General features: G+C 38.9%; 1 protein-coding gene across 16 annotated transcripts in view; it reads right to left on the bottom strand.

The window, feature by feature from the left end:
• PRRC2C (proline rich coiled-coil 2C) overlaps nucleotides 1–13,928 on the bottom strand; it is a 69,257-nt gene that overhangs the window by 45,683 nt on the left and 9,646 nt on the right. For all 16 annotated transcript variants that reach the window (XM_085232137.1, XM_085232139.1, XM_085232144.1 and 13 more), the window contains exons 2-4: nucleotides 5,980–6,147; nucleotides 4,775–4,952; nucleotides 1,705–1,811 (exon numbers count right to left, since the gene is read on the bottom strand). In XM_085232137.1, the coding sequence (XP_085088263.1) occupies nucleotides 1,705–1,811; nucleotides 4,775–4,952; nucleotides 5,980–6,094 (400 nt within the window). In that variant the 5' untranslated portion in view covers nucleotides 6,095–6,147. The remainder of the gene's footprint in view (nucleotides 1–1,704; nucleotides 1,812–4,774; nucleotides 4,953–5,979; nucleotides 6,148–13,928) is intronic.

Genomic DNA, 13,928 nt, shown 5'->3' with positions numbered 1-13,928 from the left:
ATGAATCTTGACACACGTTCTCTGCTCAAGCTTATGCAGCAACAATGTTCCAGTTGCAAAACAATTGCATCCTCAATTATCAGCCTGAAACAGACACATCTTCAGCCAACAAAAGTTGTTAAAGATTTCAAATATAATATGGTGGCTATTAACTCCCAACTCCTAACCAATGCACGAGCCAAAGAAATACATATTCCCCATCAGATTTGGCAGTTGTCTTTTTTCCCCTGCATGGTTATCAATAGCATCAGCGAAGGACTTAGTTTCTCCTCGCTCAGCTGACGTCTTATACAAGGAGATGAGGCAGCTGGATGACTGCTGGAATATGTACAAGACATCTGGAAGAAGTACAAGTTGCACCAGCCAACTGCAGATCAGGAAAGTATGAACACAACAGGTGTATCCCAAGCTCCAAACTAAGGATGATAGCAAGCAGCTGAAGCCAGTTCACATTCTGTATTTCTTCTGGAAACAGCAAACCCACTGCTGCATTAATTGAATGAAATGAGGATGCCATCTGGGCTTGGCACACAAGCTGCCATGGTAACCATAAAATAATTAGCTAAATGCATTCTGAAACCATTGAGCTGAATCATCCTGTGTCACATCAGAGATGATCTAATCAGCTTATGTAGAAAGGTTGATGCAAAATGATCTGCATTCCAGTGTTAATTCCTTTTTTAAAAACTCTTATTATACAACACTCCTGCAAGAGCTTTATGGAGGAGAGTTTCTATCTGAAATGAAGGAAGCACTGAGCACTACACAGGAGAGCAAGAAACTCAGGATATGGAATTGCCACTTCTAACACTTGCAGCAAGAATGGCAAAGCCATTAGATATGTGATGTTAACAAACTCCAAATACAGTCACAAAAGCTACCTCCATATAATTTCCATTTTACTATTCTGAGATATCTGTAGAGACCTGACTTTTTCCAGCAAGGAAGCCAAAATTCTCTTTTTTCAGTCACAGAAGCTTGCAAGTCTTCAATTTAAGGAATAAAACATGTCATATGTTATTTTCCATAATGGCAGCACGGAAATTTTAAGTAACCTCTAACTCTACAAACAATTTTTAAGCTCTGCTAAAGATTCAATTTGATCTCACACCTGTCATGAAAATACTCAACCTGAGATCCACAATTGTGGAAATTGTGTGTAAGGACTGAGAACAATTATGTAAAACAAGCAAACAAATACACCCTTAATGCTTCTCCTGAGCAAAAAAACCCAAAACTTACTTGAACACTACCACTTTAAAAACAAAATCATCAATAAAATAAAAGGGAAGGTATTGTGGTAGCACATATTGAAATAGAAATGAGACCACACACACTCTGCATAAAATGATCCAAATTTATGACCAAACTGACCACTAACTGTTTATGGTTCTTATGCAAAAAATTGTAGGTGTTACAGTAAGTGGCTGAGATTTTTCTCTGTCCAGAACAGCCACATTCAAGACCTTATATGCGCTGATCATTGTTTCTGTGGCAATCCAAAAAAAAAAAAAAAAAAAAAAAAAAGCCATGCAGGTCCTTCAAAAGGCTGTCAAACAGGCTACAAAAGCTGCTTCCACAGCATTCTTAGTCCCTGCTGTTCTGCTCAGGACTCAAAAGGCTGCTGAGTCTGAATGCTGTGAGAAGCAGCGTTCCCAGCCCACTAAGTTGGTCAAGAACCTCTGTACCTTTAACATCACTTACCATCTTGACCACTTGGCTTGGTGTTGGCCCACGATTTGGCAACAGGAGCTGCTTCTGGAGGAGCAGGAACAGCAGGTTTTGGCTGTGTCTGCGGCACCTCTGGCTGTCTGGAGTTAGAGGAAAAGCACTCATGAATGCAAGATTGTCAGGATTACTGCTGCAAACAAGTGAATGAGAGGAGATAACTATGCAGCTAAAGAGTCAGTAACTTCTCTGCGAAAAAAGCGTTTTCTTACATAAAAGGAGCTGTTACAGTAAAGTTAAAGTTGGAATAAATTAGCTAATTCTTTTGAAAGAGATTACTCGAAGTGGAGAGGAATGAATGAAAACGAAGGGGCAGAAAATGCAGTCAGTCATGAACAGAATTATAACTTTCTAAGCAGCTTATCAGACCATCTGAAACTAATTTACAACCATGGAAGAGAATAATTCTGAGTAATGCTCCTGGGTTGGGTGTAAAAAGCACTTTAAAAAAAGATCGCCACGAATGGGGGGAAAGACAAGTATGTATGTCAGAAATTACTACGTACAGGAACTGATAAGGCCTGAGACCATGAAAAAATTTATGGGCACCAGGAATCGGAATGGGAAAATTTACATTTATGAAGATCAAATACAGTCTGAGACATTTAAAATAATTCTGTCATTCGGTCCAATCTAAAAGCTGACTGCATTCTAAGGGAAGATATTTTTAATCTAGACATTTCTGAAACCTGCATATATAAATAACTTAAGACTCTAAAGCATCAGAGTCTGCAAGACCTCCAGCTCCCTAGCATCTTTTTTTTTTTTTTCCCCATAGGGGAAGTCTAATAGTCTGGAACCACTTTATTAACCCAGTGAAGAGAACCAGTGAAATAACAGACTGGAATTTTTATTTATTTATTTATTTTTAAGTTTGCACATAGACCTTGAGGATTATTTTGCTTTCTGTAAAAGATAATAGTCAATTGCCATCCGCAAACATCCTTCTCTGAAAATGACAGATTCTGTATTTCTCTCTACAAATGTTACACACTTAGCCTCTTAAACAGCAGTTAAATTTCACTGCATAATGTTTCAAAAAACAACTGTAGATGCTTTAAATAATCCAAGTAATCATGCAGGTGTGGTCAGCCCAAAGCACTATAGAGTGCCACTGCTGGCAGGAATAAGTGCTAGATAAGGACAGAATTCCAGATACCAACACCAGGAAGGACAAAACCACTTGGATCATTCTATCATTTCATTGTACTTGCAGAAGCATACACTGACAGAGACTTCTATATTGAACAGGCAAATGAAACTACTGTTACTTGCCTAACTGGCCATCCAGTGACAATTTGGAAAAGCAGCAGGGAAGGAATTAAGTAAACACAGGAAGCAACTCCTGTGAACTCCAAAACAGTGATACAATAGGAATAGAAGGATTTATACTTGAAGAAAGTATCAGAATGCTTTATACATGAACTGAAACATTTATAAATACACTGAAAATTGGGGAACTATAGTAGTAACTATAAGAAGTAGTTGAAGATGAGGGACAGCTATTTAGTAAGAAACACAATCAACATAAACAACATACTTCTAGCAGATGTAGCAGGCAATGGAGAGATGCAGATGGAAGTGTGTTTTTATTAAAGAAGCCAATGAGCTCAAAACCAATTTAACTAGATCAAATGGAAATAACCTCTGGGGTACAGGAACTACCATACAAAACACTGGGCAGAATATTGTAGATTTGTAGTTTCACCTAAGATAAAAACCTAAGATAAAAACTAAACACAAAAGTGAACCCTTAAGTCTAAGTTTTTCACAGAGATGTCAAAATTGACATTTAGATGTAGGGAAGCATAAGGGAAGAAATAAAGTAACAGCACAAAGGGGAAGAAAACCTTCAGTCATCTCTTGCTTGCACAGGAGTAGAACACACTAGCAACACAGCGTCACCACAACAAGCAGCAAAGCCCCAGTCAAGTGATTAAGGCTTCAACTGCAGCATTTAAATAACCACAACCACAAGTAGCTCCATTTCTACCAAGAAAATGGATTGATATCCAGCAAGAAGACTGCTGATACTTCTTCCTGCATCTTTAAATTAGTGCCTCTGTTTCATATCTTTTCCAGAACAAATCACATGTCAAAGAACAAACACTTAAAAGCCACTTCCACTTTTGTGGTGTGAAGCACATCCTATTTTAAGCTTTCATGACAATAAATTTTGCTTTGAAACTTTTTCTAATTGTATTATTGGAACAATACCTAAGTCTATTTTCTTTAGAGGTTGCTGTCAAATTTCCCTCACAAGTATGAAGCAAACTCAGCTGATGACATTGTACTGAGAATGGGCAATTAAATTACACACAGTATACAGCAGTGAGCCAGCACTATTCCCACGCCTGTTTTGTTTGTATCACATATCTGGGCAGGATGAAACAATATTGTGAAGTCTGTAACAGAAAACTTCCCTGAGAAGTCTCTGGAATTTATGGCATACTAACCAAACAAATTAAAGGGCATGTAGTATGAACAGATAGGAAAAAATTCAAACTAATGTATACAAAATTAAGAGTTTTTAAGCTTTTCCTGACATACATCAGGAAAATCACACTAAATCAAATAGGTTTTCTGCATACTCACAAATTGCCAGGTTAAATTTAAACTTAGCTGCCACATATTCAAGGATTTCTCTTAGTTTCATAAGGATTTTAAAGTGATTACACCAATTTTTACAAGAATACACTGCAGGATTTCGTGTAAGGAGACACCAAGACTTAAAGAAAGGGTAGCCATGTCAAGTGCCCTGTTATACCAGATTCATAAACATACTGCCTTGAAATTAAGTGGCATTTTTGTTGGGTTGTTTTTTTTTTTCTTTTCTTTTTCTTGCCGTTCTTACCTTCCCACTCCCTCAGCAGCAAGATCACAAAAATTAAGAATGTTAATTTTTGAGGTGCGATTTCCTCTCTAGTACCTCTCTTGAAGACTTCTAAGCCTAACCAGTTCCTTCCCATTTCCTATCCTCCGCAAGTTTTGGAAAACTTGAGAGAAATGTTACAGCCAAAGAACCCTGATTTCATTGGTCACTTACTTCTCTTCTTCGTGCTGTTCTTGTTTTGAAGCCCATCCTGTGCCGTCCTTAGGCACAATGTTCACATTGGGATCATTGCCTTTGTTTTCTGCTTTGAGACTAGGGAGGTTAGCTGGGGGAGGCATCCTCCTCGAAATAGCAACTTTTCCAAGACTTTGTAATCCATGGCGTGTGGCAACTGCATGCCAAAACAGAAAGTGCAAGTTAGCAGTGCTGATTAGCAGGCAGAGCTCCTGCAAAGCTGCACAAATCAGTGAAAAGGCTTGTTAAAAAAAAAAAAAAAAGAAAATTTAAGGAGAATTAGAATTTCCCCTTTTTTTTTTTTAATTAAACAATGAAAAAAATTGAATTATAAATACTTGATTTGGGAGAAATTGAGTGCTTTGAATATCGAGTCACTATGGTTAACTTACTCCAGGAGCAAAAAAGCATGTATGTTCACTCTGCTTTGTACACAATGCTCTCTCACAGAACGTTGGAGAAGACATGTTAGGTATAACATTGACGCCTTGCTACCTTTTAGGACACTATCAAACATTATTTTCTTGTTCTTCTCAGAGGTTTATCATGCTTTAATGGGGTCAGGAAGACTCACGAGGGTATATCTCACTTTTTCTGTCAGTCCCAGTTGGCAGATGCTGCTCATACAAAAGCATTCCTATACAGTTTGTTTACTCCAGATCACAATTACGAAAGCAGTATGAAGCCAGCACACTGCACTGGAGATTCAACCACCAATTAGTAAGTTCAGATGAACAGGATTCTCTGCTAAGTATGTTCTATAATCACAAGCATTTCATTTTCAACCCCTGAACATCACATTACAGTAAACTTAAGGAGCCAGTGTATACACTAAAGATCTCTAAATATACTCAAGTGGCATAAGTGCTGTTGTCTTCAGAAATACAACAAAAAGCACAGCTGGGGAAGGGTGCGTCATACACTGATAACAGATGGAAACTGCAGCCATAAAACTGTTATTTACTTGCATGCTACTGAACTGAAAATGCTCTTTCTCCCTGAACTTGAAGTTTACAGGTAACCAGCAAGTGGAATCAAAACTGTTTTTCCACAATTCTTCCATTTAGCTGTTGTATAAAGCAGCTCAAAAGCCTCGCTGTGGTTAACAATCATATTGCCCTCTTAATTAGCTGTACAACAGTGAAGACGAAACAAAACACATAAACGAAGTCAGTTTAATTTACCTGTGGTTTTCTGAGTTTCCAGTGACTTTCCTTTGTAAGTATTAAAGAGACTGAGCGTTGCATACTTGGTTTTTCCATCCTTTGCTTTTGTACTCTGGCCTGACTTTTCCGACATGTCGATGGAAACTCATCGAGTCTGGTACCGCCCGCTCACTCCTCTAAATCAGCCTGAAAACAACAACACCAGAAGAATAAATCAACTTGAATGTAAGCCAGGACTTAAGACAGTGGTCATAAAATGAAACTTTACAGCATATTTAATACTATTAAGCACTATTTCATTTAAGCAAACTGCAGATGCATTAGAATATATTAGACCAAGGAACAGCTTACGTTATGAAACGATATGCCATCACAAAATCAGGAGGGTCAGCATTTGAACAGCATCAAACTCTCAAAATGTTAAGTATTGTCTATAATCTCAAATTTACAACAACAAAAAAAAAACACAAGCAGAGTTTCCATCAGCAACCAGTTCCCCACTGGGGAAGCACAATGACCTCATCTCCTCCTGCAGCCAAGTGCTCAGATAGTGCAAACTGCAACACAGTATTTCTGGAATTTGCTTTTTCCAATTAAAGCCACCATAAACTCAGCAACTAGAGAAGTTAAATACAACCAAATCTGAAGTTTATCAAAACTAGAAATATGATATGTTCAGACATGTAGCAAATAATTCCTTGAACTAAAAGCTATGCTATTCTTGCAATTGTAAATCACAGAGCTGCTAGAGAAGGCCTTCCCTCCTCCCTTCCTCCCCTACAGTAGCAGATCTCGAGAAGAACCACCCAGTAATTATCACTGATGTTTCTCTTGTTTTTAGAAGGAACTTGCCAGAGCTTCTGCTCATCATCAGCTAGGAACACAAGTGGGCATTCATTAAATGGATTAGACAATAATATTCAGTTTAAATTTTAGCACTACCGGAAAAAAAAAAAAAAATCACTACAGCCACTAGAATTATCATTTTCCACATACTCCCACTTTGATTCCAGAAGCTACAGGCACTCAAATACTCTTGCATTTCACTCTAGGACCAGTCAGCAAGAAGCAAGACAGAGCTGTCCAATTTGCTCAAACTCTTTGGTGATTAACCAACTTCATGGTCAAGCTCACAGTCTCAAAAGACCTTCAAGAGAAAACTCAATTCACACGTAAGGCACTCATGTATTATAAAGAGACTGCACAGATAAGTAGCTGAAATAAAATACTTAGATGGTCACGATGACATAAACCAATGACAAAAGATCAAGGAAGTCTCATATATATATAAGAAGGGTAACATTCCCACCTGCCCTGCCTTCTGCCTCCTGCCTCCATTTACAAGCCACCAAGGAGAAGATGAAGAAATGGAGATGTGAATAGCCTTAGCGTGGCGTTTGGCTTCAGCAGGATTTAGGCCAAATGCTATTCCATTAGAGCACGTGCAGACTCTTGCAAAGGGGACAGTCTTCAGCTTTGTACTGGGCCACACACGTGGTTAAGAAATGCATTTTGCACTCTCACAAGGAGAAAGCAACTCCCAGATTTTTTTTGCTAGACTGGTCAGCATCCTCCTATCATCCAGAAACTTGAAAAACAGGCTGGAAGCAGGCTGACATCAGCCCATCAGGTGGGCTGTGTAACCAGAACGTAGACCTTACATATGGCTGGCAGGCCATTCCTTATCTGTCCAAAAAATAATACTTTTGGATGTCAAATTTACAGAAATCAGTGAAGCTGGTTTATCCATTACAGCTGAATTCTACGCTTCTTTTAGTATATAGGTTCAAATTGTTTGCCATGTTTTTTTCAAAAGTACACTACAAAAAAAAGAAAAAATTAGGACTGTTTAAAATTGCACCTTCCTCAGGAATCTGCTCTGCAGGAAGTAGATGAAGCACTGCAAACAGTATTCTTTCAAATTAGGCCAGTTAATACGTTCATATTTAAGTGAATTTAAACCTGATACTGGTTGTCAGACAAGATATACTGGTAAAGTTAGACTTTAGACCAGGTATTTAAGTGAAGGGTGACAAACACTCCATTTGAAAAGCCTATCTGTCTCTTTACAAGCATATCTTCCATGTCATATACTGAATAAGCACCCTAGTGCCATCTAATAACAGTTATAAAGATATAACTGCCTGGTTCCAAGCTATATAATAAAGCCAGATGAAATAAAATTCCAGCCCATGTCCCAGTCCAAGTTCTGTGCCTTTTCACTCTAACTTCACTTGTACCTTCTGCATTCATATACAGGAAAATCAGAATCCTTCCCTCTTTAGTACCATCTGTAAGACACTTGAACAAAAGGTATGTTTAACTAGTACACACAATTATGCTTTTGGTTGGCAAGCACCAGACTCACCAACTGATACTAAATATTCCCTAGTATTTATATATTTTGTTATTATCAGTAAGGTAGTGGTGAGTCAGAACTCCGTTAATCAAAGCTTTAAAAGCAAGAACACGACAACAGCTGCATAGCTCTGAAGAGCAGCAACATTAAAAAAACACTTCCAAGAATGAAATCATTACCATGACAGCAAACAGAAGGACAGGCAGCAGTGCAAGCAATACCAGCAGCTGGCAGGGTTTAGTGCACTATGAAGAAACTTACGCAAATCAGTGATTCATTTTTAAGGACTACAGTTACTCCATGGATAATTAAAGGAGGGCCAGTGCTCCCAAACTCCTGGAGCGAAGATTACCCTTCGGACACTTAGTAACGTTATCAAATAACACAACTGACCTTTGCTGTGGCCTTAAGACCTGCATATTAAAATAATTACTGTAATTTCTGTATGAGTCTTTTTTCAGACTGCAATCTGCTGGCTTATTTAGATCCTGCAGTGACCTCAAGCACACGTACAGAAAGCAGCACAGTAAGTAGCCATCATTATGTCCAGAACTCCTGATTTCCTGAAACCCATTATTAAGGAGCATTTACTCCTACCCTCTGAGATACTTACAGTCAGTAGAAGAACAAACTGAACGCAGTATGTATTCTCATGGACTGTGATTGCAGAACCCTACTTCTAAAACATTGACACAGAACAGCAAACAGGAAAAATTACCCACTCCACACAGACCTTTCCACCAAGCTCCTCATCATTTCAGATTCCCCCCAAATAAGTTGTTTGGAATAATGATGATTCACATCTCTGTACATTTGATAAAGTTTTTGATAAGGATAAACTGCATATCAGGAAAGATCTTATTTCCACTTTGGAAAAGTGTTCTTCTGTGATTAAACAAGGAAGAGAAGATTTCTGAGGTCACTTTTCTAGGACTGGAACAGTAAGGAGTTTAAAACATTTAACATAACTCAGCAGCAGCTGTTGTCTGGTTTCCTTCTCTCTCTTCTACCACATCCATGTCAGTGTTTTGTGGTTTTATTACATACCAAAAAAAAAAAAAACAGTTTCACAAAATTACACTTGAATACAGAAAAGCATTTTGCCTAAGTTATGACATTTTTTTTTTTTTTATCTCTGGAAAAAGGGAACAGAGTTATGTAAAGCTTCAAGTAAAAAGTTCCTGGCAAAACGTAGCTCAACTCTTACTACTGCCATGGGAAATAACTTCACTTTCTTTGTTATGGGCTCCAGAGGAACCTGTTTCTGTACATATCTGAGGCACAACACACACCATTCCTCAGTTTTGAGAAAAAGATTACTATTCTCTCTATTTCCCAGGCATCCCATTCTAGCTGAGGTAAGCACAGGTGGCTGCATGAAAACATCTGAACTGTACTTTATACAATCCAGTTGTAAACTTCTAAGCAAAGTCTTTTTGTTTCTTGTTTGTTTTGTTTTGGTTGTTGTTTCAACATAAGCATAACATCTCAAGAGACTTCTTTAGCAAAATTATCTTTTACACAGTCCAGTTAGCTCAGGATATCCTTCTCAGTTCAGCCTTCATGCATTCAGTCAATTACAGCATGCAATTTGTGCATAAACTTTACATAATTTGGAAGTTTCAAAAAATGTTAACTAAATAGCAGCATCATTCCCACATTCCCTATTTAACTCAGAGTAGCTCATCCCATCACTTCCAGACCGAAGACATATTTTGGCTGACTTGGAGAGGATGAGCTGCAATGACATAAGATGAGGCATATAATTCAAGACAAACTTGCTGTGTATTTCCTAGGAACTGAAATTCTCAGTGCCTCAAATACCCATCTGTGAAGTGGGAAACTTAAAAAAAAAAAACCTAACATGATATGAAAGTTTTTTCATAACCGGGACACGTTAGCACCTCTCAAACCGGAAAACAAGAAACAAATCCACAAAGACTTTTCAAAACATCTTACCCTAATTTTAAGCACACTAAAAAGTGGTTAAGGAGCAAAAAGCCTCATGTACAAATTTGTCACTTGAATCTGTTTTTAACTCCGCTTTCTTTTTTAGAATAGCTCTATTTTGGGCACACTGAAGAATGTGATTCTGGTAAGTTTTGAAACTAAAAAAAAAATACAATGGGAAAAAAACAACAAAGCTTTCTTGCCATATGCTGATTGGATATTAAGAAGCAGATTTCCCAAATTCAGTGTTACTAATTTTGAAGGAGCATTCCTGATATCTCAATAAGGTCTGCACTTGATACCCCAGATAACATGGCATCGGAAACTTCAGCTAGAAAGAAAGGATTTCATTTCACGGCAGTTGCCTCACAAGTGTAAAACCTAAGCATCATCTGCAACTAGATAGTAAGTTTTGAACATTTATAGGCTATCCTGTCACCACCATCATTCAGAGCAAAGTAAAGTCAATTCAAAACAGCACAACAAAGGATGCTGGATTCTTTACAGAGAGAGTGGTGAGGTGCTGGAACAGCTGCCCAGAGAGGCTGTGGATGCCCCGTCCATCCCTGAAGGTGTTCGAGGCCAAGTTGGATGGGGCCCTGGGCAGCCTGGTCTGGTATTAAATGGGGAGGTTGGTGGCCCTGCATGTGGCAGGGGGTTGGAGATTCACGATCCTTGAGGTCCCTTCCAACCCTGGCCATTCTGTGATTCTATGCAACAGGAACCTAAGAAAGATTTCCTCGTGCCTCATCCATAGCATATTATGTAAAAAGATCATATTATTTTATGAATGAACACTGTTGTGTAATTACTGATGATATGGTTTTACAAAAAAAAAAAAAAAAGATTGCACACAAATGATGAATGGTATGCAACTAAACATACTGACTTCACCTCTCTGACATATGACACGTTAATGAACAACACACATTCACTAGAAACCTCTTATTGCTGCCCTCATACTTACAACTTTCTAGTGCCCAAAGCATTGTTCTGGGACTACATTTTGCAGGAGCAATTTCTATTAAAAAAAAAAAAAGCAATATAGTGGGATAAATGGCCAAAACAAAGAACTCCTTACAGCTTCAGCACCAGGCAGGTTGATATGACATGAAAATAAGACACAAAACCTCCCTAATAACACTTAAGTAGCAAAACGCTCTGTCAAATCTAATAGAATAGCCTCTGAGGTCAGGATTTTTTTTTAAAAGGATATTTTGCAGCAGCATTCACTGTCAAGTAAATTATCGTTAAGCAGGCTGAAAATTACTGTAAGGATTTCAGGGACTTTTGAGCTTCTATTTAATGTACTTCAGACAAAGTACATAGATCTGTCATCTACTACAACAGCAGCTCTGCAGATCTTCAGAGAATTCTGGGTAGATCTCATCCCAACCCACTCTTGAACAACATCTAGATTAAATTTTATGTACTTCAAAAGCCAGGTGAATAATTCCATCCTCACTTCTCTTCCACACATCTAGATTTTGGGCTCCCTGGTTTTCAGTCAAGCCTGAAGAGTGCACAACATAAAGGTCACAAAGGTTAGCATCGAAATCCAAAAGAATAGCCTTTAAATACCATCTCTTCTGCACCCACCACCTCTGAGGAAGAACTGCAGCACAGGTCAATCTCCCACGCACTGGGCAGGTTGGAGAGAAGTACTGCAAATGACCCTCAAATGGAAAAAATCAAGGAGTTGTTCTCCTTAGAACCAAAGCATTCCGTAAGATGAAGCTGAAACCAAGCAGGCTTTGCTTCAAATTACTTGCCTTCAAAGCCTATTAATGTTTTGGGAAAAAAAAAGACCAAAACAAGCTACGAGCAGCTATGAGCTGGGTGGAAAACAGTTCGTGGCAGCAGACAGTCACTTGAGGACATCACCCCATCTTATGCATCTTACAAAAATGCAGTCTGTAGATGCCAGAAATGAGCATCCACAAATATGCCTGCATCAGTTTTGAGGCAAAGATCTACATTTTAAAACAGAGCTACTATAACAGGCAATGAAAACCAAAATTGGCCACTTACAAAAACTGTATGCAATAACAAAGTGGTCTGCAAATCATATGTTAGTTCAAACTAGAGATCTGTAGAGCAAGCAAAACTTCTACAGCCTTAAACTGTAGGGCAGCTTGTTGAACAGTCTTGTGAGAAACAGTGTCACCTTGAACATGGCCTTACAACAGCACAACTAGCAACAAGCCACAAGTATGAAGGGAACTTTCATTAGCTTCTTTCAACTATAAGATGGCACTAGTAGAAGTGACTAATACCTTTTAAAATAAACTTTCAGGACACATCCTGCAGCAGAGAAAGGCTAGAAGGGATTCAAACAAATTTATTTCTACTTTTTTTTTTCAGAGCATTCTCGAGAACAAAAGGAAAAATGAGTTAAGAGAGCTGGCTGGAGTCAAAAGCCAAAGATAGAAAGGATGGCAGCCATGCAAACCTCCAGTCTGTCTCTGTTCACAGATCTGAATAAATATTTAAGGGTATGTGCACGAACAACTCACTTAACAGTCCTCACTGGTAATAAAACTGTCAGAGCCACATCAAATATTTCCATGTATAACACGGCTATTTTGTTTAGCTAAGGTAATTAATAATACTTGTACTGTTTATGAACTCGTCTCTTCTGAATTTTACCCAGGGCATGGAGAGTTCATGGCCCTGCCCCCTCACGGGCAGAACGGTGCCACTACAGCTGCTTAAGATATTTGGGGAAAGAAAGGAAAAGGGATAGTTTTTACTTTGTTTAGTTTGAGGATAATTTTGTGCATGTTCAAAGTATCATATGAAGCTGTTCATTATTTTAACAAATACTATCTAAATATTACTTAAAGCAATACTATTACCTTTGGGTTTCAGTACTTTCAATAATTACGTCTCTTTCTTCCATGTTTTACCCCAGTTAATGTAAGATGCTGTTCATAAGCACAACAGTTATACTTCTACTTTCTAAAAGGAAGGAGATAATGTGAAGAAGTGCTCAAAAAACAAACACAACCATTCTCATGACCAAAATCCTGAAGTTAAGCATGTCACTAAAAATTTATTCAGCTCTTATCTGTTCTACATACAGAATCACAGAATGGTCAGGGTTGGAAGGGACCTCAAGGATCACGAAGCTCCAACCCCCCTGCCACATGCAGGGCCACCAACCTCCCCATTTAATACCAGACCAGGCTGCCCAGGGCCCCATCCAACTTGGCCTTGAACACCTCCAGGGATGGACGGGGCATCCACAGCCTCTCTGGGCAGCTGTTCCAGCACCTCACCACTCTCTCTGTAAAGAATTTCCCCTGACATCCAACCTCAATCGCCCCTCCCTCAACTTAAAACCATTTCCCCTTGTCCTGCAGTCATCAACACTTTCAAAGAGTTGATTCCCCTCCTGTTTGTAGGATCCCTTTAGGTACTGAAAGGCTGCAGCGAGGTCACCCCACAGCCTTCTTTTCTCCAGGCTGAACAACCCAGCTCTCTCAGCCTGTCCTCACAGGGGAGGTGCTCCAGTCCCCTGATCATCTTTGTGGCCTCCTCTGGACCCTCTCCAACAGCTCTCTGTCTTTCTTGTTCTGGGGGCTCCAGACCTGGACGCAGTACCCCAGAAGATTTAATACTTCTGCCTACTTTAGCTTTATAACTGCACAGGCAC

The sequence above is a fragment of the Meleagris gallopavo genome, chromosome 10 (assembly GCF_905368555.1).
Source record: "Meleagris gallopavo chromosome 10, MGAL_WU_HG_1.1, whole genome shotgun sequence".
NCBI lineage: Eukaryota > Metazoa > Chordata > Aves > Galliformes > Phasianidae > Meleagris > Meleagris gallopavo.
The sequence above is the reverse complement of the archived record's forward strand: the minus strand, read 5'-3'. Positions and strand labels throughout refer to the sequence as shown.